Below are 24,208 nucleotides of genomic sequence, written 5' to 3'. Positions count from 1 at the left end.
CATTTGCGCCGGTTGCAGTGTTAGAGAACTGGCACGCCGGCCCATGTAGTTCTCAGCTTTCTTGTGTAAGTACGTTTGATTCCTTGTTTCACTAAATTAAGTGTTACTGCTGACTCTGAAGGCGTTCAGGGAGTCTCTGGTGTGCAGTGTCTCCCTATGTTGTTGTTTTTGAGCAGCGGTCAGGTTTTATTAAAATTGTAGTTGCAGTGGACTCCTTATCTGGAGCGCGTTCTTTGTTAGGAGCCCCTTCTATATGTTCTGAAGGTCGCAACGGACGCACCGGTCTATGTGTGTTAATTTTTTTCCAGTAAAAACGCACTTCTTAAGATGAATTTCAATATTTAACCTCCCGTAATGTCGTTATGGAAACTGGTTACTTTTGCCGCGTGTTTCTCGCAACATTTGCGCCGGTTGCCGTGTTAGAGAACTGGGACGCCCGCCCATGTGGTTCTCAGCGTTCGTGTGTACATATGTTTGATTCCTTGTTTCACTAAATTAACCGTTACTGCTGACTCTGAAAGAGTTCAAGGAGTCTCTGGTGTGCAGTTTCTCCTTCTTTTGTTGTTGTTTTTGAGCAGCGGTCAGGTTTTATTAAAATTGGAGTTGTAGCGGACTCTTTATCTGGAGCGCGTTCTTCTTTGTTAGGAGCCCGTTCTATGTGTTCTGAAGTTCAGAGATAACACTTCTTCTCAGGGTACAAAATTTATCCTCGGCGAATGCAGAAACAGCTTGCGCTTGTGCTGCGTTCCCCCCAGCGTTTGCACCGAACGCAGTTTTTGTTCAGTGACGTTTTTTGTGGCAGTTTTTTGTACAGTGACTGCCGCTATAGAGTAATGTTCGTGTGTGCGTACGTTTTTTTTCTCTCTTGCAGTGCATGAAGAAGTGCTGTTGGCTTGAAAAGCGTTTGGACATTTTCTTTGCTCATCCGATGTGGAACGCATCTTCGAACAAGTCTCGGCGGACTTGAACTAGAACGCGTTTAGAAGACCTCTTCTGTGTGGTAAGTGCGAACAACAGCGGTTGTTTTCATTGTTCAGATAGCCTTCACACTGAACATAAAATTCGGTGACGAACATTCCGAATTCAATGCACTTAGTTTCAGATGCGCATAGTATGATTCACGTAATCGCCGATGCAACTTGTTTATGCTGAGGCCCGACGCGAAACGCCTAATACCGAGCACTGCGTTGCTGCTGCGTCCACTGTTCAGCACTCCTTTTACCATTTTCTTGATTCATCTTTTTTCACGATGAGGCGGTATATGCTCGCTGCGAACTACCATATAATTTGCGTGTTGAGGCTGATTTCGACTTGCGCGCTTTTGTCTTCTAGCGCGCTGAACTTGAACCGTTCTTTTCCGCTGCATCCACAGTTCACTGATCTGTAGTTTCTAGTCTCACAGCTTTAAAGCGTTGCGTGACTGTTGCAAACTTCTATCATAATTTGCGTATATGGGGGCCTTTTTTGGACTAGTTGAGGGGAGTTTTAACATGCACAGTTTTCTTCGACCTTACGCGCACTCATACTTTTTTTCTCTCTCTCTTTTAAGATGCCTTGGTATCCGAGAATCTTCACAATAAAAAAGGATGGAACTCGAGGTTCCAAGCACCGATTTCAAAGGGGACGATGCTCGGTTGGCACGTATGTATATTTATTCTACGGTTGTGGTGGTTGTATAAGGCATCACATTGTCATCGTGCTAAGCCTCGAAAGGCGGTTGAATTTCGATGGAGGCGAAATTCTAGAGGTCAGTGTTCTGTACGTTGTCAGTGCACGTTGAAGAACCCCCAGGTGGTCTAAATTTCCGGAGCCCTTCACTGCGGCGCCCTCATAGCGTGAGTCGCTTTGGGACGTTAAACAGCCATAAACCAAACCATCAAAACAGGGAATATATATATATATATATATATATATATATATATATATATATATATATATATATATATATATATATATATATATATATATATATATATATATATATATATTAAGGAAACCGTCACCGAAACCAAGGCGCATAGGGGAATGGTTTGTTTTTTTATTATTAATTTCTAGTGCCAATGAATTGCTTTTTTTAAAGAAAATTACTTATAAAGCAGCAGATAAAACAACCATTCCGCCGGTGGGATCCGAACCCACGACCTCCGAATATCGCGTCCGGTGCTCTCACCAACTGAGCTACGGCGACGGCTGTCCAATCTGCTGCTTTCGTGGCTATTTATGTTTTGAGCGTACCCACGAAAGCGGCAGATTGGACAGCCATCGCCGTAGCTCAGTTGGTGAGAGCACCGGACGCGATATTCGGAGGTCGTGGGTTCGGATCCCACCGGCGGAATGGTTGTTTTATCTGCTGCTTTATAAGTAATTTTCTTTAAAAAACAATTCATTGGCACTAGAAATTAATAATAAAAAATAGAAACCATTCCACTATGCGCCTTAGTTTCGGCGGTTACTGTTGGTTTCCTTAATATGTTTGTCAAACGATCCCCTCATTTCACTATATATATATATATATATATATATATATATATATATATATATATATATATATATATATATATATATATATATATATATATATATATATATATATATATATATATACTGGTTTTGCTATAGCTACTGCTTTGTGTGAGAAGCTGGTTACCTTGGAGTCTGGCATAATTACTTTGTGAAACCTGCGTCCGAGATGAATGTGCAGTGACTTCGGTGTTTGGCGCGTTATGACCCAAGTTGCTGCTGCGCCGTTACCCCATATACTAGTACTGCAGTGAATCTGCATCGCACTCTTCCTTAATATCGATGACATGTTGCAAAGGTTCTGGGGAGGGCATGTGTCTTGTTTGGAGTCATTTTGCGTCCTTGGAGCCGAGTCTAATATGGGGACCTCCGGCCTGCATCGTCCTGTGCATAATGTATTATTGCATGCTATTGGCGCGGATTTTCCACATTATCAGTTGTGTAATTACCATTAAATTTTTATTCAGTAGAAAGCAGGAAATGAAACTTTCATGCCGCCATTGTAACCTAATAGTTCGTTGAGCTCAGTAAAGTGAGCAGTTTGCTTGTAGACTGCACTTAAAAATTTTTGCCCTTGTCTAAATCTGTGGTGTTGAGAACCCAAGTGAAAGAAGTAGCAGAACTTGAGATAAAAAACTGGCCCTTCATTCCAGGGGGAAGTGTGTGAAGTTGAGTCAGGGCAGTCTTGTTTTACAATATTTGTTGTTACCCCCATTCTTCACGCCAGAACTTACAAAGAAAAGCTCATTAGGCCGCTGTCACACATTCACCTTTTATCGTGATTGAGTCTATAGAGGTCAAGCTTGATGTAGATTTGGTACTGCTTTGTGGCTCAACTTTCTTGTCCAGAAGCTGGTTTCTGAGGTTTGGTTGAGTTTTTCCTTCGTGCTGAGGAAACATTAGAATTAAAACTAAAATGAAACATACAGTTAGATGTTTCATGAAAACTACAATTTTTAAACAACAATTTATTTAAGTTTAGCTTGATTTCCAAAACTGTGTTAACATGCAGCATCACACACTTGCCTGGACAGAAGTGAAAAAGCATGGAAGTGCCAATTTTTGCATGGGTTGGTAGTATTGTGTTTTGTGTTTGTTTCTGGTGGGACCCACTGTAGATGTGTCACAGCTACAGGACGTTTGATCAAAATATTTTTTTTACTTCTAAATGGTTATATGCTAGGGGTGTGCGAATAGTACTGTATCCGACCGGATCCTATTGTTTGGTGTTTTAAATCTCAAAGTATTCGGCTCGAGCGAGTGATGTTCTTGGAACGCTTCCTTCCCCGTGCCCCGACTCCATGGCATACATGCCTCATGCGTGCGAGCCGGCATGTATGGTGGAGCCAGTCTGCACATGCGCGTGGCAATAGACATGAGCAGGCGCAAGCGCGGCGCCGAGACCTGCACCTGCCAGGTGCCTACACTCTCGTTACCCATGGTGCGCATGTACCGGAACCGGCATGGCAGTGTGCATTGACTGGACAGCGCCCTTGATTTCGGCGGGACGAGTCTGAGCTGAGTGCATCTGCCACAGGCACCTCTTTGCGTGAAGTACGATAATGAAGCATGAGGGCGCAAGCGCAAAGGGGAGCTAGCACAAGATGCATGGATGCCCCCTTCTGGCACATGACGCCGGGTGGCATGTAGTGTGTATGCTTAGCAGGTGCCCATGGACTCACCCCTGAAAAGCAATAGCTGCGCAATGACGAAATCGCAATTAAAAACACCAGTCGGAAGGTCCCACAAATTTGTCTGCACTGCATGTAGGTCAACCCCTCAAATTTCCCATGGCCATTGTAAAAAGTTAACACAGAATGCGATGACCTTGTGTGTTAGAAGAGTACATGATTTTGAAATGCTTATTGTGTCATTGAACTTTTTTGTATGCCAGCCAGAAATATTCGAAATATTCAGTTCGAATTCGCTTTGAACCAGAAAACCACTGTTTTCATGCCGAAATTATAAACCCAGTTAGTTTTGCACCGTTTTTTCCAGTACGTTTGCATGCAGCACCACCTACCACTTAGCAGGCGAACTCGTCGATTAGGTTCAAATGGAAACGAATAGCAGGGTTAAATGTCGAGCGTGCTTGGAACTTAACTGCAATTGAACCCTTTAGATATTAAATGTGCCCGTGTGCAAGAAGTATAATAAAATGCAGGGGGGAACAGAGATAAGGAAGAGTGTATAAAACTTGTATCCTGACACATGATGTGTCGAAATGATGGGAAGCATCTTATAATTGCTAATTACGGGGATTTTAATACAGTTGGCCAGTTTTGAGGTATTTAGCTAAATTTAATCCTGTCATGCTTATGGCTATATCTTGCACCATGTATTTTTGTTGTGCTGTTATGCTAGAATTGTCATGTTTAGTTCCTGATGTGTTGAAGTTAAACATCACGAATTAACGTCCTCAAGTAGAGGCTGTCCCATAATAACATGCTGTTATTGCACTGGTACATTTGCATGGCCTGCTTGTGTTTTTTTGTGAGAGACTTGTCTTTGATGTTGTGATCTTCATTTTTTGCACCATACTTGTTTAAAAAAAAAGCTGTCTTTCTCAGGGAAAATGATTGCTTTGCTGGGAATGCACAGTGCAAAGTGTGAATGCATTCCACTCTATAATGTGTACTTGAGCCTTGGAATATTTTACTCAGTACCGTGTTCACTTCTTTTACTTCGCTGACCTTTAGCATTATGGCTAGAGCTACTCTTATATCAGCAGGAGATAGGCAGAACAGTCTTTGGGCATTGTGTTCAAAGGGTGCTAACATGCTGATGGGACACTAGTATTAAGCACATTTGTTTGTTTATGACGAAGTATTACAGTATGAGGTTAGGGGTACCATGTACAGTGGAGACCACTTATAACGTAACCGCTTACAGTGCGGGGCGGTATATAATGCGGCTTTTGCCAGCCACTAATCTGCCTCTCATAGGGCTCAATGTAAAGTCATACTGCTTAATATGTGGTCGAGCGAAGAGAAATACCGGTTACAGTGCGGTTTTAAAATCCGTTCGGCAGCTGTTTGCAACAGCAAGGGCACTTTCCTTCGCTGCACAGGGAGCTTGTGAGGCGCACTGCCACTTATTCCACACAACACAAACAGAACAAAAAGTTATGCAGCAATCTGTGGCCGACTCAACGGAAATGCGACAGCATAAATCGTTTTCATGATCCCTGAAACTCCGCTTCTTAGGTTACACTTTTTATTTCGCTTTGCAATTCGCTCATAAATTGCTTTCACCAGTGGAATGCACTGCATCAAGGATTTGTCTTCACCACCCAGCTGGTTATGTTGCGGTAGCGCTGCGTGCCGTATGATAAACCTAATCTAAGCGTACAACGGACTCAGTGGGTTGTTTTGTGTTCAGGGATAGATAAAGCATTTTTTTAAGCGAAGCTACCCATCAGGCGTGTATTTTGACTTGAAAAAGTTTTTTTTATACAGCGTGGTACCCGCGTATTGAGCAGATTTTTGTGGCCACTGCGACATACGTTAAAAGCGATCTACACTATAGATTATGAAATCTTTCATGTCTCTCTTCCATGATGGTTTTCCATAGCACTGTTTTAATATGTTACAGATGTGTGATGATAAAAAGTTTACACGCCACACTCGGCGATAGTTTTCCTTTGCAATGAAGGGAAGCTATGGGTGTGTTGTGACTGTGTGAGTCCGCGTAACAGTCCGACCGCACAAGGGTGCACCAGGTCTCTTGGCGTCTTTCTCTTTCCACGGTACCTCCACTATGTTGCTGGCGCAGTTGGTGTCATCTGTAGAAGCTTCTTGCAACTAGACGTGCCTAGCAATTTTGCAATCGAGGAAACTTTTTTCTTGACCTTCAGCATTGAAAGTTGGCATTTGTTACAAATATGCCTTAAAAATGAATATTGACAATATATTATGCTTTAAGAGAGAGCTAATAACTGCAAGCAAACTATTTTCAGCTGTACAGGAAGAAAGTGCGTTTTAGGTTCTGTAGCTTTTGCTGCCTTGCCAGGAAAAGTTGTCGTGGAGTATAGTCTCTGCACTGGTGACGTGACTAATAACATTAGCAAGTTGTGCACAGCAGAGGCATGCCTTGAAACTAATTCTGTCTTGGTTACTCCAGAGCTGCTGGCTGTGACATCCACATACGGGGAGCCGATTCAAGCTACTGCTTGTTCCTTGTGGACAAAAACATGCTGGTGAGTATGTGTTTCCGTTGACTAACTATTGCTTTAATTCAATTCTGTGGAGACTCTGCAGGGACTGATTGGTGTTTTATATGTCCCCAAAGAACAATGTGGACTAAGAGCTGTTGAATAGAGTTTTCAGGAATGTGTGTGTATGCGTGCGTGCGTGCGGGTGTGTGTGTGTGTGAGTGTCCTATGTTGGCAGCTTGTTATGCTAATTTAAACTTTTCATGCCAGCTCTAAATGTTTTTAACGATTAAGCTCCAATTGCAGTGATTAAAAAGTTTCGAATGGTCTTCAATGGGACATGCTCTAGAACATTTTTGGTAATAGTTTTGCCAAGTGGCTGAAAATATCGCAGTTGATATGTTTTTGCCAGTTGTTTTGAAATCTGTTGTTAATTTTTGCCAGTCATGCATTTGAAATATAGGGGTGTTTTTGTGAGCCTATTTGTCATCAGTGGGCATAAGACAGCAGTGAAAAATATGTGCTTTTGCTCGCTATGGTCCCCTTTTATGCTGCAGAAGAAAGTGCTCCATGCATAAAATTTTCAAACTTTTTAACAATTAGTACTCTTTAGCATGTCTCATTTTGATGGGACTGCAATGGTTGTAGCAAATTTGAATCACTTTAGTAACTGCTGCCGTTGTGGCTCCGTGGTTATCGCTCTCAACTGCTGGCGCGAAAGACGCGGGTTCGATCGCGGCCGCGGTGGTCAAATTTCGATACAGGTGAAAACCTGGAGGCCCGTGTACTGAGCGATTTCAGTGGCTGTTGAAGAACCCCAGGTCGTCGAAACTTCCTGAGCCCTTCACAACAGCGTCCCTCATAGCGAGAGTCACCTTGGGACGTTAGACCACCATAAACCAAACCACTTCTGCGACTAGAAATTGCATTAAAAATATCATAGCTGCATTCTGCATATAGTACAGCATATTCATACCAAATTTCATTTCTAATTTCAGCAAGTGCAAGAATGTAATGCACAAGCTCCGAGGTAGCATGGGAATGATGAATGAAGAAAAATGCATTCCAAGTGATTTAAACTGACAGTGGTGATGCAGCTTCTGGGGCCATCAGAAACACTAGTGTAGTGAGAAATATGACTTTTCAGCCTGAAGTGCTGAAAAAAATGTGCGCCATGCATTACGCCCTGTGGCACTGGTAATATCTTGCATTGTATGCATTATAAGTAGCAGACAGGTTACTACCATGCAGCAAACTGCCTCATATGAGGTGTTGATACTGTCAGACCTGCTCACCTGGAGCTTCGGTATAGCAAATGATATCCATTTCTTGCTCCCTGTGTTGTGTGACGACCGTGCGCAATCGCTGAGCGGATAGGGCGCTCAGCTGCTGAGCCCAAGGACATGGGTTCAATTCTTGCCGTGGTGGCAGTGTTTCGATGGCAGAGAGAGAGATGGAGACAAAATGCATAAGGCACTGTGTGTGAGGTCAGCGTTTGTTACAGAACCCCAGGTGGTCTGAATCAATCCAGAGCCCTGCACTGTGGTGTCCTTCATAGCCCATTTGTCACTTCAGGGCATTAAGCCTTGCAATTAACAATTTGTATTGTGTGACGTGCTCAGTATTGGGAGCATGCAGAGTTTGTCTGATGTACTTGAAGATGGCAGTTTGTACCACGAAGGTGCTGTACAGTGGCCTTTTGCTGCGTTAGCAAACCTTTAAGCTATATTGCTGGAACTCTGCATTACTGTATGGTGGGCTTTGTACGGGAGCTAATTGTAAAATTTTCATGCAGGCGCAAGTTGTGAATGTCACTGGCTCTGCTGGTGTGAAGCACAATGGGGAACGTGTACGCAACACGTCTTTTCTCAGCCATGGGGACATTGTTCAAATTGGTTCACGCCAATTCCGCTTTGAGTGGGTGAATAAGCGGAAAAAAAAGAGTGCGCAAAAGCGAACGAAAAAGAGTTCTAAAGTTGCTGCTGCTTCTCACCAGCCAAAAGGTAAGGTACTTTACTTGATTGTGCAGAATTATACCTACTGCATTATACAGTTCGCCTGCAAAAGTCTAATTGAGGTAATCTGTAATGCCTGTGCACGTTAAGAACCCCAGGTGGTCGAAATTTCCAGAGCCCTTCACTGCGGTGTGCCTCATAGCCTGAGTTGCTTTGGGACGTTAAACACCCATAAACCATTCTTACCTCAGTTATTTCATTTTATGCTATCATTACCACAGCATGCAATAATGACATTGATTAGTAATGGATGTTGAATTGTTAGAGTCGGGTTTGTTAGCTGCCCCTCGCACAGCTGTTATAACTGCCTGTGTAGACAGCAGGAGCTCTGCCCTCTGCCGTTGATAATGTGGTAGGTCTGAAAGGGCTAGTAGAATTGTAGCAGTCAAGTGAGTGGAAGAAAATGGATCATGGGTGTTTGGGTGCTTCAGGTCACTTTAGTCTAAGGTTGCAGGTTTTCCCATGAAGCCGGAACTGGTGGCAAATTCATGTTTGGTGTGCGCAGAAAGTGTTCATTTGACGTAATGTTGAGTACCTGGATATTCCTGTGAAAGTAATTTCAGTGTCTTAAATTTTTAGGAGACGACCGCTCTTCAGTGATTTTACTCTAGCATGATATGGCGGAAAGTTTTCACTATGCATTTTAAGGTCGTTTAGTCTGCCATATAATCATTGTTGGGTACTGTGTTTAAGCGACACACAGTTATTGTTTGAACAGAGATTTTGTGGCAGTAGAGCCGTCATTTATGTTGCTAATGGCCCCTCATGTCATGACTGTCAATTAAGCATCAGCTGAATTCAGGGTACAGCCTCTGAATGGATTGTTTAGATGCAACATAGTTTTTTTAGAGGTAAAGTTTCTGTGTAGTAAGTGTTTGTTTCTGGCAGAGTTTGTAAAGAATTGAAAACTTTGTTATTTGGCGTGTAAGGCACTGTGATATGTTACACTTTACCGCCTTGTGCACTTGCTTGTAATTGCTGAGTAATTGCTAATGAAGGACCAAGCTCTTGGTCCTTTTTGTCACTGCTTGTTGCATCTAAGATGAGGTGCTTGATATCTCTAGACAACAAATTATTTCCTTAAGAAAAAAGAATGGAGGGCTACTAGCAAGCACGTATCATGCATCTGTGAAAACTTTTTTTTAGCTGCAGGGGATGCAAGAGAGAGTTCAACAAAACACCATGAAAGTGATAACGAGGCTCGCCATAAGCAACAGTCAAGGAATAGAGCCTTGCATTCAAGTACCTCATCAACACCCTTGATTGATGAATCAAGGAAGCGAGCGAGACGCTCAAGGAGCTGTTTGCCAGGAATGCACAATAGCTTTGAAGAAGAGTACCCTTCATTCCAGGAAGGACAAAGCTGCAGCTCGCTCAAGAGAAGGTCTCAGTCTCTCGAAAATAGTATAGCGGAAAGGTCCTGCAAACTGAGACGCTGGAGGAGAAAAAAGGGTCTTAAAGTCAATTCATTCTCGCACAAGGAAAACAGCTCTGGTTTTTTAACCCCAGGATCACAGAGCTGGTACCCAAATGGCAAGGCTACAACAGATGAATCATTCCTTGATTCACCTGGCCTTTCTAGAAGGGCACTCATACGCTCTCAAACAAGTTTGTGCCACACATCGTTGAGCTCATCAGCTGGCTCTCTAGGTTGTGAGTCCTTTTTCAAAACACCCAACCATACTGATTCCATCAGCAAAAGAGAGTTGGGTCCTCTCACTGCTCAAGATGTATCTAATTCTTCACTTGGCAACAAGCGTGCTTATAAACGGCTTTCACACATTGCAAATCCAAGATCCCATCAAAGCCATGCAAAAAGTTTTACAGCAAGTCCTCTGAGCAGCCGTTCAAGGCCCTCCTTGGAGAAAAATACTAATGGGGCTCACACACCTTCAGACCATTCTGCTAGGAGCACTTGGGCTAATTCATCTCTTGGTCAGAACTCTGAGTGTACCAACAGTTTTAAAAGAGTGGTCACCGCTGATGAAACTATTAGTTCATTTGATGGTTCTAACTGCGAAGGCCAGTTTGGTGCAAGCACTCTAGGCTTTCTAGAACAGGAAGAAGGTGTTTCTGCTAAAAAGACAGGGTCCAAATGTGCCATCTCGACAGACAGTACTTCAAAGAAGAGGAGGAGGAGGAGGAAGAAGAAGTGGAACAGCACCAGCTTTAATGAATCTCCAGGGGACAAGGAAGGCGCTGCAGAAGTTCCTTCTAGGGCTGCCAGAAGCAGCATCACTAACAGTGCAGTAGACTCACTAACCTGGGTTCAGTTGGGCAGTGAAGGTCTATTGCAGGGTGTCTTCTATGTCCCTGCCGTTTTTTTGAATATGGTAACACCTGCTTCTAACAACAGAAGCAAAAAGGAAAGTCCAGAGCAAGAGCATGCAGTTGCTTCTGAGGAAGGGGATGATAAGAAAGAAGGTGTACCACCGCAATATGCACGAGACGAGTCACAATCTGATCAGGAGTCATTGGAACACATGGGCATCATGGCAGAATCTCCTAAGGTGACTGTCAGTAAGCAAACTTTCCAATGCTCAAGCCAAACGTTGGAAAACAGTCGAGAAAGTGCACTGGAGAAGGCCACTTTGCTTACCAGGAGTGGAAGATTTAGCCACACACCGACTTCAAAGGAAATGAGAGAAGAGGTTTCCGAGCTTGAGGCAACAGGCACAGCAAGTGCTTTGAAAGCCCCGACGTCTAGACAAACTTTACCTTCAAGAAATGTAACCGAAGAGATGAACCGAGCAGTAAGCACATTGTCACCTGGACACATGACTTTGGATGATGTCGATGTAGAGAACAAAGAAGCCCAAGCACAGAAAAATGTGGATACACCAAAGCCCTTCCAAACTTCAGGAGGTAAACAAACTCCAGCTTCGAGCAAGATCAGTGCAAGTGAAGAGGCTACAGAGCAAGTCATAATGGGCACATCACCAATTGAACGCCCACCTTTAATGAACATCAGTCCTGTGGTGGCTGAATCTGTTGGCACACAAAGTACAAGGTCTCCCTGCGCACTAACCTTGAAAAATTCAAGTACAGAGGCTACAGGGGATGAGACAGTAGGCCTCAGACCAAACTCATTGAATGCTAGTGGAGAAAAGAAAGTTGTTTCAAGGAAGGTGAATATTGAAGCTCCACAGCAAGAGATGGCAGACACACCAAAGTCTCTAAAAGCCTCGGAAGCGAAGCAGATATCTGCTTCCAAGAAGATAAAAGAAGGTCAAGGGGACCTTAAGCAAACAACACAAGCCTCACCATCTGAATGTGTTTCCTTTGATAACGCATCTGCTGCAACTGAGGGGTTTGTCAGGTTCACAATATCTAGCCTCTCGTCAGCTTCAAGGAACGTAAGTGCAGTGACTCCTGGGATGGAGGAAGTCTGCTCACAGAATGTCATGGGAGGTTCAAGAGTATCGAGTAAGAGCAAAGAAGCCCTAGCACAGGAAACAGTGGACACACCAAAGTCTTTGAACACTTCAGGAGGCAAGCAAACTCCAGCTTCAGGCGAGATCATAGTACTGGTTAAAGAGGCCACAGAGCAGAACATTGTGGGCGCATCACCAGTTGAATCACCGAAGTCTCTGGAGGCCTCAACAGCTCACTGGGCACCATCTGCAAGCAATGTAGTTAAAGAGGACCTTGAGCAAGAAACACGTGCTTCACCTTCTAAGCAGGTGAATGAAGTAGAAGAGGTCCCTGAGCTAGAAACTGCAGGTGTGTCCCTATCAAAATGCTCATCTGCAACCAACGTACATGCCTTGGCAGATGAACCTGTCAGGCCTACTAGAGGTTGCTGTACTCGGGGTTCAAGGAAGGACAATGAAGAGGCCCGAGAAGAAAAGAAAGTGGACCACCCACAAAGTACAAAAGCAACTAGAGCGAAGCATACTCAGGGTTCAAGGAAAGCTGTGAAAGTGGATATGGCCCAGACAGCAACTGAAGCAACTCCAAGGAAGACCCGGGGAAGACGTGCCAAAGCACTCGAGACTGCCCTTGGTAAGCAGACTGTTGAAGCCTATTCTTTTATGTGCTCATCTTATAGGGGTTAGTCCTTGCGGAACAGTTTTTTGTTTTGCAGACCCGTAGGCAGATTTTGCCAGTGCTTTTTGCTTTTCAGTTCCAAGAATGCACATGCAAGTACGTGTGTGCTAGTGCTAAAATTGTTCCAAGTGTGCTATCCATGTTAATATCATGCATGATGTAATGCTGTGCATGTTTATACCTGATGATTCTTTTTTTACAGGTTTATAATAAAAAAGCGACACTGATGGTCACATAGATGCTGCTTTCACTGAGTGTATGTTGGGCTCGGAGTACTCTTGAGTGACAAGGTAGTGGTCATGGTTATGGGACTAGTTAGTCAAAATTTCCTAATTACCCTTTTAATTGTTTTAATACAGCACGGTGAAATTGCAGTCTTGAAGGCTGTTGATTCGAGGGAAATCCCATTTACAGAACTCACGAAAGTGCAAAACCCTGTATGTCAGTCAGTTTATTGCTTCCTCCCTCCCTTTTTTTCCTAAAGTTATCTTTCGCTGTAACCTCCCTTCCTCCAGTTTATTGTTTAATGAAATAAACACTACTACTTACTGTTTGAATTGGATTTGCATACAATATGTTGGTACAGGATTCTGTACTATTAAGTTATTTTTATTCTTTTACATCTTTATTTGAGAGTAACAGCATATGGTGGGGGGGCATTGTGTCAGGCTCTCTTGACATGAAACTTAGTTGTCTGTCACTGAGGGAATTCTACAAAATTCACACTATTTCATCGTCGAGAGTAAATGCAAGCATGAAATGCACTGCAGGGAACGCACACTGTAATTAAGGGTTTAAAACTTCTCCTGAACCGTTTTGCAGTCCTGGTGCGACCGCGATCCCTGACGACATAAACTGGCAGTCACGTGCTTGCTGGCGACTGAACTGCGCACTGTACATATAGTGAGTGTAAGGGAGTGGGTTGTTCGGACTAGGGGTGCAGAGGGGTAAAGGGAGAAGTCTTGACTACTTGCCAGGGGGAGGGGCTCAGAGCCGACAACTTCTAATTGCAATTTCTAGCTCGAATGCGCGCGTAGAGCCCTACTTATTTTTTAAGTAATGCATAACAATGCCATGGCTAGTACCTGCAATTTAAAACCACAATTTGTTGGTAGACCATGTCATGACCCCTTTTAGCGTACTCGGGGAAAATTTGGCGAATTTGGAAACGTCAACGTGGTAGACACCCTGGGTGATTACTAGAATGTTACAAAGGAATGTCATGCAGCTACACCATGCAAATATGTATGAGTGCACATGAGACTGAAATAGGAATAGCTACGTCTGATCCACTCATTTGTATCTTTCTCATACAGAGTGGGCAGATGACAAACCTGATGCCTCTCGAAGGACAGCAGAAGATCACTCTGAGGAGGTGAGAAAACAGAATTGCAGGCGTTTCTGAAGACATGCTTGCAAAGTTTGAAATACGGTATTGTTGTCCTTAGGGACAGAACAGAAGAATGCAGCATCTGTAATATTTTGCCAAACGCATTAAAGCATAGCTATACACAGGACTGGCTGAGCGCCTACTGCTCATGAGCAGCGACAGGTGTGTGTCCCCACCTGGAAATCGCACATGCACAGCAGGCACCCACCTAGTCTGGCATACATAGCTTGCACGGGACGTCACTTCAGGAGGCTCACTGTTACGGCAGCCATGTTTAAGAAACACTCAGCTTTTGTGCACACTTCAGGACCCGGATAAAAGGTTGTGATCTGTGCTGCGAAGGGGTGCTTTTCGCTTTTGATTTGAAAATTCATCCACTTTCGAGCGAGCAGCTCGTTGGATTGGCATGTGTTGAGTGCAAGAAAAGTTTTCACAGTGCGAGGAGCCCTCATGATGCGCCAGGGTTGGCCTGCTCCTGGATTTTACATGGCGGCATTGTTAGGTACTTTTTTTTCTGTCTCCTTTGGGACCATCAAATTAGTGTACTAAGCGTTTTCATCGCATATTTATTTGTGAATGGGTAAAGAGTTTTTCACGAAAAAAACCCCTTCTTGGAGAGGGCAGCACACATTTTCCTTGAGCTTTTTTGTCAAGTTGTATTTAGTTCGAGGCATCAATACAGCAATCCCTGCCCCTGTCCTTTTACTTTCTGGGTATGAAAGCTCAGTTTGTAGAAACATTGATTTCTCCACAGTAATATGGTTGGTGGCAGCTATGGTGGAACAGTGCATAGGTGAATCGTTGTTCCCGCCACATCAGTCTCAGTATGCTGTTTCTGAGCCTCAGCTTGCATTTTACGCTGCATCATTTTTGACTGGGTGCTGATGGCATGCGGAATCTTCATGCTTGGCACTTTACCCAAGGAGGAGAAACTGGGCTCAGTCAGGATTCGTCTTCTCGAATTACTTGGGAGGTGGGGGAGTCTTCATTACAATGCCAACAGTAGGGTTACACAGTGATGTTTTCTTTGTTTTGTCATCAGCATGCCATCAGCAGTCGACATTGTGGGTTTACTTGTTATGAATTGCATGCCACAGATTTGACATGGTTATAGCATGCTGCACGCAAAATTCATTGGTTTTTCTGAGCGTCTTCGCTCACATTCTCACAATGGACCTCTGTAATGTGTGAGAATATTGTGTTCTTTAGCATTTTAGAGAGAAAACTGGGATACTCCGAGCAAGTTCTTATGAGAGAACAGACGTTTCAGTGCCAACTTAGCACCATCTTCAGGGTTGACTTGGTGGAAGCAAGAGACACGCTTTTTGTAATCACTGCCGCTAGGTGTCGTCGCCGTGCTAGTCACAATATGTCACAATCAGATTGCGGGGGTCCTTCCGTGTGAGGCATATGAGTTGGGGCCCACAGTGAGTAGTTGCAAAGGCCGTGTGCTTCAGTTTACATTTCCGGGTATGTTTTGGATGTGCCAGCATTCTACGATCTGTCGCTTGTAGGGATCTGGCTCAGTGTCTACAAGTTCATGCGGTGGTCCAAGTCCTTGGAACGCTCCATGATTGCACTGCGCCCTTTTTCGAAATTCTACACATTATGCGTGCTTGCATAGCTTTTGTAGCAAATTCTTTGTTTCATTGATGTAGCTGGCAGAATAGTCAGCACTATCGCTGCTGAAGCAATGAAGTATTGCGCCAAAAGTCACGTTGGACGACAGCCTTGCAAATTGAGCTGGTGGTTCATAAACATGGCGGACCCATCTCATGGGATTCCTTTCACTGATCGCAGTGCAACCTATATATGCATCTACACGAATACTTCTCCGCTATGGTAAAATTATCCGCACATCATCGACTCCGCGATCGCTAGTCGTGCTGTATGCAAAAGGGGCAATGAGCATGGGCGCGCGGCCAGTACATCGCTGATGTCGCGATCGGCAGCCGTGCTGTACACATCGTGAGCAGTGAGCTGTGGCCATGCGACCGTAAATAAATGCTGTCAGCCGAAAACAGATCTGTGTGAGCACATTTTTCATGCTGCTTCGTACTGATTTTGTTCATTTTGGATGACACAAAACTTCGGACGATATGATTTTTCTCGAGACCCCGTAAGATTTGCTTCACCAAGATTCTGCTGTATGTTCAAACAGCGTAAGATCTAACACAAAGCTTCTTGTTGCAACTTGAGTCAGTCATGAATCAGCGGTAGAAAGGTCAGCCAGCACATACATAGGCGTCTATAGGGGTCTTTTGTGGAGTCCATGCCGTTTCCCATGAGAGCGGGTAAGTGCTACTCTGAATGTGCGGGCCAGCTCCAAACAAAGACGTGTCTTTTGTGGAATCCGTGTTGCTCCATGAAGCAGTGAGACAAGCACGGTGCAATGCGTTCTCACAGGAGAGGATGCCAAAGCCGGGCAGGGGTTGCACTGCGCTGCTCTATACCACTGAGGAGAATTTGTTCAGTGCAATACTTTAGAGGCTTTGCTTGACAAAGTGCAGATGCTTCCCACTGTACTCTTGGGGGTAGCTTGATCGTCGTCCACGTTTTCTGCCTCAGTGTATCACAGAATCATGCTGCACTCAATCTTTGGGTTAGGGAGTACTGTAATTGGCAGTCATGTTTTTTTCAGCTCTCGGCTTGTCTCTCTTTGCTCGTTATTTGTGCTCAAGAACTGCTGCATCAACGTATATTTATTTGGCAAAAGACTGGGCAATAGTTGCCGAATTCTAAGATGAAAACGGTGCAGCAGTGACTGTTTTTCACGTTTCCATTAATGCTTTATTGCATGCCTATTGAAATCGTCAGGGCCGCCCGCATCCTTCACGGTGTGCAGAACAGTGAAGCTCTGCCGTATCACACCCATCATAAGCAGCGCTGCTGCGTGTGAGAAGGCTTCACTGTGTGAACAGCAAATTGTACGCGATAAACATGCAGTTTTGACACACTGGAAGAACGGAAACCACGCAGATGCAAGTGAAGGAAACTGCGCCGAAGTGGTGAGAGGAAAAAGAAGTGACAGCATAACCCGAGCTACATATATATACTCCTAGAATACTCAGATGAGGGAATGCATGCCTTCTGAACCATGTCCGTTGCCATAAAGAATGAATGGTTCTTGAGAAACTGTACTTTTAATTATGCGTGTGTTTTGTCCTGTTGGCCAGGAGGGCGAGTATTGGCATGACAGGTGTAGTAGGTTTTGTAATTCATGCTGGTCTATGTCTGTTGTTCAAGAGCTCACCCCTCGTTTCTGAAGGCGATTGACAGCGGCACGTGTGGAAGGTTCCGCTGATGTCAACACCATTGTGTCAGATCATAGCTGTACAGTTAGCGAGTGAAATTTTCAAGGGTTGTGTCAGAATGTTCAGTCCGTGTGACTGCTTTAAGAGGGTTCACCAGTGCGAGCTGCCATAGAGAATACATGGGCACTTTCAGAAGCTCTAGCACATCTAAATTTGTCCAAATTTTATGCGGCTTGCGGTAGCATTTTCATGTTTGATAAGTGTGAGGAAATGTTGCGGACAGATTGTCGATTAAAGCTTTCATTTTTTTAGGGAGTGGTAAATATCCAAAAAAATCTTAAACTTTTAAGCATGTTGCTCTTTATTGTTGCGTACTTTAAAAAAAATAGTATCGATATTTGGTTTGCAACATTTCCTCTTTTTTCTTTCTGTATTGTTACGGCAAAATTTTCGTCAATATTGAGCCTGTGTTGTGCGTTTGCTATGTTCTCAAAGTGTTGTGTATACTTTCTGGATAAGGTGAAAATACGCATCAAGTTTGACTCTTGCGATGTGGCTCCACCTGGCACCAGGATATTTTCCTAATACTATACTCTAACACCAACCTTCTCTTCACCCATTTCGCTGTGTTCATGCATGTGAGGTTTTTTGGGTACAGGCTTGAATGAACTAAGCCGCCGCCTCTCCTTCCCCCTTTTTTTATTTCCTTGGGCTGTATTGGTGTATCCTTTTTTTTCCTTTTAGTGAGGCAAAGAGGATGTGGGACCCGAGGCTGATCAATGCTGGTGGTGTCCGCTCATTGTACACGGGTGCACCGTCCCCACAGAAAGCTGCTTGCCCACAGTCTAATTTGAATAATCACGTTTCACGCATGTTGTGCGGTTACGAAATGACAGTCTCTAGAGACATTTAGAATAGAGGGACCCTGTCGGTTAGGGTGAAAGGGGAATACAGGGGTGCCATTTGTGTATTTGTATTTCTCGCGCTATCTTTTAGAGCTTGAAGAAAAAATTACTCCAATGGTACCTTTTTGCGAACAAGAAGTTAATATTTAAAAAGCTAGCTAGTCAGCCTAAACTAATTAATCGACTGTGCAGTGCGAAAAAGAAAGTCAGGCAGGGTTCAATCATGGTTATACCAGAGGTCAAGCGAAAGCATTTTGACAATGGCCCGGACCAGATTTAGAGTTTGTCATCGTATTGGGCACGATCAATATGGTTGAACGCTCAGTTATGATTGGTCTAAATCGGCCGAGGTCAAATTTCGGGGCTGGCCCGTGTCAAATTTACAGACAGTCATCGTCTGTTTGTCTGAGCACATTGAAATTAGCCTGAAAATAGATTTTGGTCCAAATCAATGAAGGTCAAATTTCGGAGGTGGGATGCTCAACATTTAGGAAACGACCCGGGTCTAATTTAGAGACACCATCGCATTAACCATAGTCAAAATATGCTTGTCATCTGACTTAAAGCTGTTGCTATGAAATCGCTAAGTGCGAAGGTCACTTCAATGTCATATACGCACACCGGGCTGAAAGTCAAGTTTTCCCTTGAATAGATACGGCAGAGTAGGCCACACGACACTCAGTCGAACTGAACCCATTTTACGCCTCGACTGCTGGCCCGAAAGACGCGGGTTCGATCCCGGCCGCGGCGGTCGAATTTCGATGGAGACGAAATTCTAGAGGCCCGTGTGCTGTGCGATGTCAGTGCACGTTAAAGAACCCCAGGTGGTCGAAATTTCCGGAGCCCTTCACTACGGCGTCTCTCATAGCCTGAGTCACTTTGGGACGTTAAACCCCCGTAAAACAAACAAACAAACAAACCTTTTTACGCGCCTAGGACACTCCTTCAATTGTTATAAACATGGTATACATATAGCTGGGCACCTGTTCTATTTACATGGACCGAGAGAGCGAGAAACGTAGGGCAAAAATTCATCCCTTTACTCAACAAAACATTGACTAGTTCGAGCACATACAGTAAATACGCAGCTGTAAAGTACAAGCATTTGCGATAGACATGGTTGTACACACAGATGCATATCAGAATAAAATGCATTAAAACAGACAGGAATGCAGCAAAACAATCCAGTATGGAATGTTACTAGCATGACGGATTTATCTCTTTCAGACACTCATTGAGTTCTGCTATCGAGAAAAATGCGAAAATCTGCATGTGTATTAGCCGATACTGGTAAAATATTCTCCAAACTTTTTTGCTAGCCTAATTCTCGAACGTTAGCATAAAGACTAATCTAGCAAGCCCTGGCAAACCATTCCTGTAACGATAACAGAGTTCGATTTCGTTCATATTGGCCAGAATAATGTGACTGCAGTGCGCGCAGCGCTTTATTAGTAGCTTGCTATATTCGTATAAAACGTTTTGGTGCTGTACGCGTGGTGTTTCGCTGTAAAAACTCTGGAGTTGCTCAAAGTTATTCAACTAACTTCAAACTTTTGCCACCGCTTGCGAGATCGTACAGTCACGTTGGAGGAGCGAGCGCTCACCACAACTGGTGTGCCGGTGTCCGGCGCCTCTTTCGACTAGAACACCGCACCGCTCCGCTGCTGCCGCGGTTTTCGGCTCCGTCGCCGCCGCGCCGTAGAGGAGGCCGGCTGTGAGAATGTGGCCTAAGAAGTACTAGAACCAAAATGGAATGCATGCACACTTAGTGTAGCAGTAAGACACAACAGCCTAACAGCCATATGTTAGCGTTCGAAAATGCACCATCATGAGCACACCTCAAGTGGTACACTTTACGAAGCTGAATCACGTTAAGAAAGCGCTTCTTCATCATCATCAGCCGGACTACACCCACTGCAGGACAAATGCCTCTGCCATGTCTCTCCAATTAACCCGGTCCTTTGCCAGCTGCGCCCACACTATGCCTGTGAACTTCTTAATCTCATCCGCCCACTTAACCTTCTGCCGGCCCCTGCTGCGCTTGCCTTCTCTTGGAATCCACTCCGTTACCCTTAAGGACCAGCGGTTGTCTTGCCTTCGCATCACATGCTCTGCCCAAGCCCATTTCTTCCTCTTGATTTCAACTAGGATGTCATTAGCACGAGTTTGTTTTCTCACCCACACTGCCCGATTCCGGTCTCTTAGCGTTTCATCTATCATGTTCCATTCCATGGCTTGCTGCGTTGTCCGTAAACTTAAGCTGAACCCTTTTCGTCAGCCTCTACTTTTCTGCCCCGTAGGTGAGTACCGGCACGATACAGCTGTTGTACACTATTCATGATCTGAGAGAACCTGCCATATGCACTCCACCCCTTCTTTTCCTTCTAGTTATTTCCGTCTCATGGTCCAGATCAGGTGTCACTACCTGTCCTAAGTAGACGTATTCCTTTACCACTTCTAGCACCTCGGTTCCAATTGTGAACTGCTGTTCTCTTGCTAGGTTATTGAACATTACTTTGGTTTTCTGCATGTTCATTTTTAGACCCACTGTTTTTCTTTGCCTGTGCAAATCATTCATCATGCTTTGCAATTCATCTCGTGACAAAGCAAGGCAATGTCATCAGCGAATCGCAGATTATTTAGGTATTCTCCATTAACTTGTATCCCCAACTGTTCCCAATTCAGGCCTCGGAATACCGCCTGTAAACAGGCGGTGGGTAGCATTGACGAGATCGGATCTCATTGCCTGACGTCCTTCCTTATTGGAATTTTATTGCTGAGTTTATAAAGGACTATGGTAGCTGTGCAGTTGCTATAGATATCTTCCGGTATTTTCAAATAAGGCTCTTCTACACCCTCATTACGCAATGCCTGCATTACTACTGATGTTTCCTCTGAGTCAAATGCTTTCTCATAATCAATGAAGGGTATATATAGGGGTTGGTTATATTCTGCGCATTTCTCTATCAACTGATTGATAATGTGAGTATGGTCTATTGTGAAATATCCTTTACAAAAGCCTGCCTGGCCATTTGGTTAATGTAGGTCTAAGTTTGCCCTGACTCTATTAGCGATTACCTTAGTAAATACCTTGTAGGCAATGGATGGTAAGCTGGACAGTCTGTAGTTTTTCAGGTCCTTGACTTCTCCTTTCTTAGGAATTAAGATAATGTTAGCGTTCCTCCAAGATTCTGGTACACTTGAGGTCATAAGACACTGCGTGTACAGGATGGCTGGATTTTATAGCACCATCTCTCCTCCGTCCTTCAACAGATCTGCTGTTACCCGATCCTCATCAGCCGCTTTCCCCCTTTGCATTGTTCCCTAAGGCTTCCTTTACTTCCTCTTTAGTTAATTGCTGGATTACCTATTGCTGTGCGCTAGCAGACAAGGCAAAGGAAATGAGGGGCTCGTTTGACAAACTTATGAAGGGAGCCAACAGTCACCGAAACCTATTTGCACAGGGGAATGTTTAATTTTATTAATGTGTTGTGCTAATCAGTTGGATAATAATGCTAGGAATAATCTACCGCATTAAGAAAATTACTTATAAAGCAGCAGAAAAAAAACCATGTCGCCGGTGGGATCCGAACCCACAACCTCCGAATACCGCGTCCGGTGCTCTACCAACTGCGCTACGGCGACGGCTGTCCAATCTGCTGCTCTCGTGGGTATTTATGTTTATAGGGTGAAAGCGTACCTCGAGAGTGTGTGCATATATATATATATATATATATATATATATATATATATATATATATATATATATATATATATATATATATATATATATATAATGAATTCAGTAAATTCAAAATGGATAGAATCGACCATGTTCTAAAGAAAGGAGGTAGCATAAGAGTGGTGAAGAGGAAACTAGGCACTAGGCACAGATAAAAACCAGATATATGTGCTAAGGGACAAAGAGGGCAATATCATAGCAATATGGATAAGACAGTTGGATTAGCCAAACAGTTGTGTAGAACTCTTCGGCCAATTTAACTATATTATCCATATTGCTAATCACATTGCCCTCCATTCTCTTAGCGCATACATCTGGTTTTTACCTCTGCCTAGTTTCCTCTTCATCACTTTTATGCTACCTCCGTTCTTTAGAGCATGCTCGATTCTCTCCATATTGAAATTCTATATTTCGGCTACCCTCCTCCTCTCTTGCGCTTATTAACGTCGATAGCTCTGCTAGTACTGTTCTGTATGTATGGTTAGACGCTCTCATGCTTTGGCCTTTCTTAATTAGATCTTTCGTCTCCTGAGATAGCTTGCCGGCATCCTGTCGAACCGTCCTACCACCTACTTCTACTGCACACTCCGTAATGTTAGATTTCAAATTATCGTTCATTGTATGAGCATTAAGATCGTCTTCCTCAGTTAAGGCTGAATATCTGTTGTGCAGCGATATATTGAATTCCTCTATTTCCCCTCATATCGCTAACTTGTTATTAGACTTCCCCACTAGTTTCTTTCGTTTCCTCTTCAAATCTAGGCTAACTAGAGGCCTTACCGTTCTGTGGTCGCTCCAGTGCACCTATCCCAGAACCTCCACATCCTGCATGCCAGGGTGAGCACATAGCATGAAGTCTTTTTCATTTTTAGTCTCACCATTGGGGCTCTTCCACGTCCAAATCCTGTTCTCTCATTTGCGGAAGAAGGTATTCATGATTCGTAAATTATTTCTATTTGCGAACTCAATTAACTCTCCCCTGCTATTCCTAGAGCCTATCCCATAGTCGCCTACCGCCTGGTCGCCAGCCTGCTTCATGTCTACCTTTTACAGTTGACTGTGATTTTACTTTGTACATTGCCAATTCCACTTCTTCATAGAAGCTTTCAACGATATAGAAGCCCGTTTTCGATGAGAGTGGCCTCTTTGTCGCGTGAATGCCGCAGTCATATCGACTCAGGTCAGCTTCAGTTTTGGTTTTTGGTGTGAGTAAAGTCAGGTAAACTAAAGATGCTTGAATGGTAGTTTACTTGATCTTTTTAAATCTCATAGCCTGATGGGATATGCAATCTTTCTTTAAAAGATTATCTCCAGTTCCGAAAGACAGTCGATCATGAGTGGCAGACTAGCACACTTATATGCACTGCTGCTCTGGCCAGTTTAGGTTTTGAAACAAATGTAATCAAGACATAGAGTATCGAGAGCAGTGTGGATGCCATAATGTGTGTCACATATTATGCCCATTTCTAAAAATTTTTGAGCTAGCTCAGCCCATGAAATATTTTTTGTCAGATTTGTGAATTTCCTTTTTTTATCACTCAATATTTCTTTTGTTCTGTTTTTTGCAGGCGCCACCCGCAAAGAGGGCCCGCAAGAAGGTGTAATTGGAAGTGCTCTCTACGGTTCCTTCTCCGTGCATTTCTCACATTAGTCAGCTTTGTGTGTCAATGAACCTAACAGCTGCCATCCTGTTTATTTTGCAATAAATGTGATGACTTAAGTATGCTTCATTCAAAGTTGAAACAAACGCTTCCTTGTGGTCATTTGTGCTTGAATATTGTTTTCCATGGCAAGCACCAGCTGCTGCCTTATACTGGCAAGCAGCGAGTGAATATCAGTGCAAGTCTGAGGCTAGACCCTAACCACAATATTCACAACAAGCCGGCCTTGCCTTTACCTTTCCTCAACTCGAAAGGAGACTTCCGTAACGGTTACAGAAAGTAAAAGATAAGGGAGAAATCAGCTGCACAGAGACCGGCTTCGTGCAGCCAGTGCCAGCGCGTCGCGAGCCGAGGCAGCGCAGCACTGATGATGGCGAGAGCACCCTATAGATGGATGAGTGGGTGGAAGGAAGGAAACGGGGTGGTGCCAGTTGCCACCATGCTTCGCTTTTTTGTTTTTATTTAACTGTGTTATAAATTGGTCTTAAAATTCGCCATTTTCATTAAATACGTTTTCA

General features: G+C 43.9%; 1 protein-coding gene and 1 non-coding gene across 3 annotated transcripts; one reads left to right on the top strand and one right to left on the bottom strand.

The window, feature by feature from the left end:
* On the top strand, positions 1 to 23,730 carry LOC144113031 (uncharacterized). Of its 2 annotated transcripts, XM_077645913.1 has the most exons (8): positions 1 to 65; positions 872 to 1,000; positions 1,550 to 1,641; positions 6,643 to 6,718; positions 8,469 to 8,676; positions 9,835 to 12,693; positions 14,055 to 14,113; positions 23,598 to 23,730. In XM_077645913.1, the coding sequence occupies exons 3-8, from the start codon at positions 1,550 to 1,552 to the stop codon at positions 23,631 to 23,633; spliced, it is 3,330 nt and encodes a 1,109-aa protein (XP_077502039.1). In that variant the 5' UTR covers positions 1 to 65; positions 872 to 1,000; the 3' UTR covers positions 23,634 to 23,730. The 2 variants fall into 2 exon arrangements, with proteins under 2 accessions (XP_077502039.1, XP_077502040.1); XM_077645914.1 differs by lacking the exon at positions 9,835 to 12,693.
* TRNAP-CGG (transfer RNA proline (anticodon CGG)) lies at positions 21,860 to 21,932 on the bottom strand. Its single transcript has one exon. It is a non-coding gene; the product is annotated as a tRNA-Pro (tRNA).
* Positions 23,731 to 24,208: the final 478 nt, after the last annotated feature.

The sequence above is a fragment of the Amblyomma americanum genome, chromosome 1, assembly GCF_052857255.1.
Source record: "Amblyomma americanum isolate KBUSLIRL-KWMA chromosome 1, ASM5285725v1, whole genome shotgun sequence".
NCBI lineage: Eukaryota > Metazoa > Arthropoda > Arachnida > Ixodida > Ixodidae > Amblyomma > Amblyomma americanum.
Note: the sequence above shows the minus strand (reverse complement) of the source record. Positions and strands in the feature narration are given on the sequence as shown.

Excerpts from the sequence above, each read along its gene's own strand:
- LOC144113031 (XM_077645913.1), top strand. The coding sequence starts at position 1,550 with ATGCCTTGGTATCCGAGAATCTTCACAATAAAAAAGGATGGAACTCGA. Across the intron at positions 1,642-6,642 it reads GGACGATGCTCGGTTGGCAC|AGCTGCTGGCTGTGACATCC; the intron begins GTATGTATATTT and ends TGGTTACTCCAG. Across the intron at positions 12,694-14,054 it reads AGCACTCGAGACTGCCCTTG|AGTGGGCAGATGACAAACCT; the intron begins GTAAGCAGACTG and ends TTTCTCATACAG.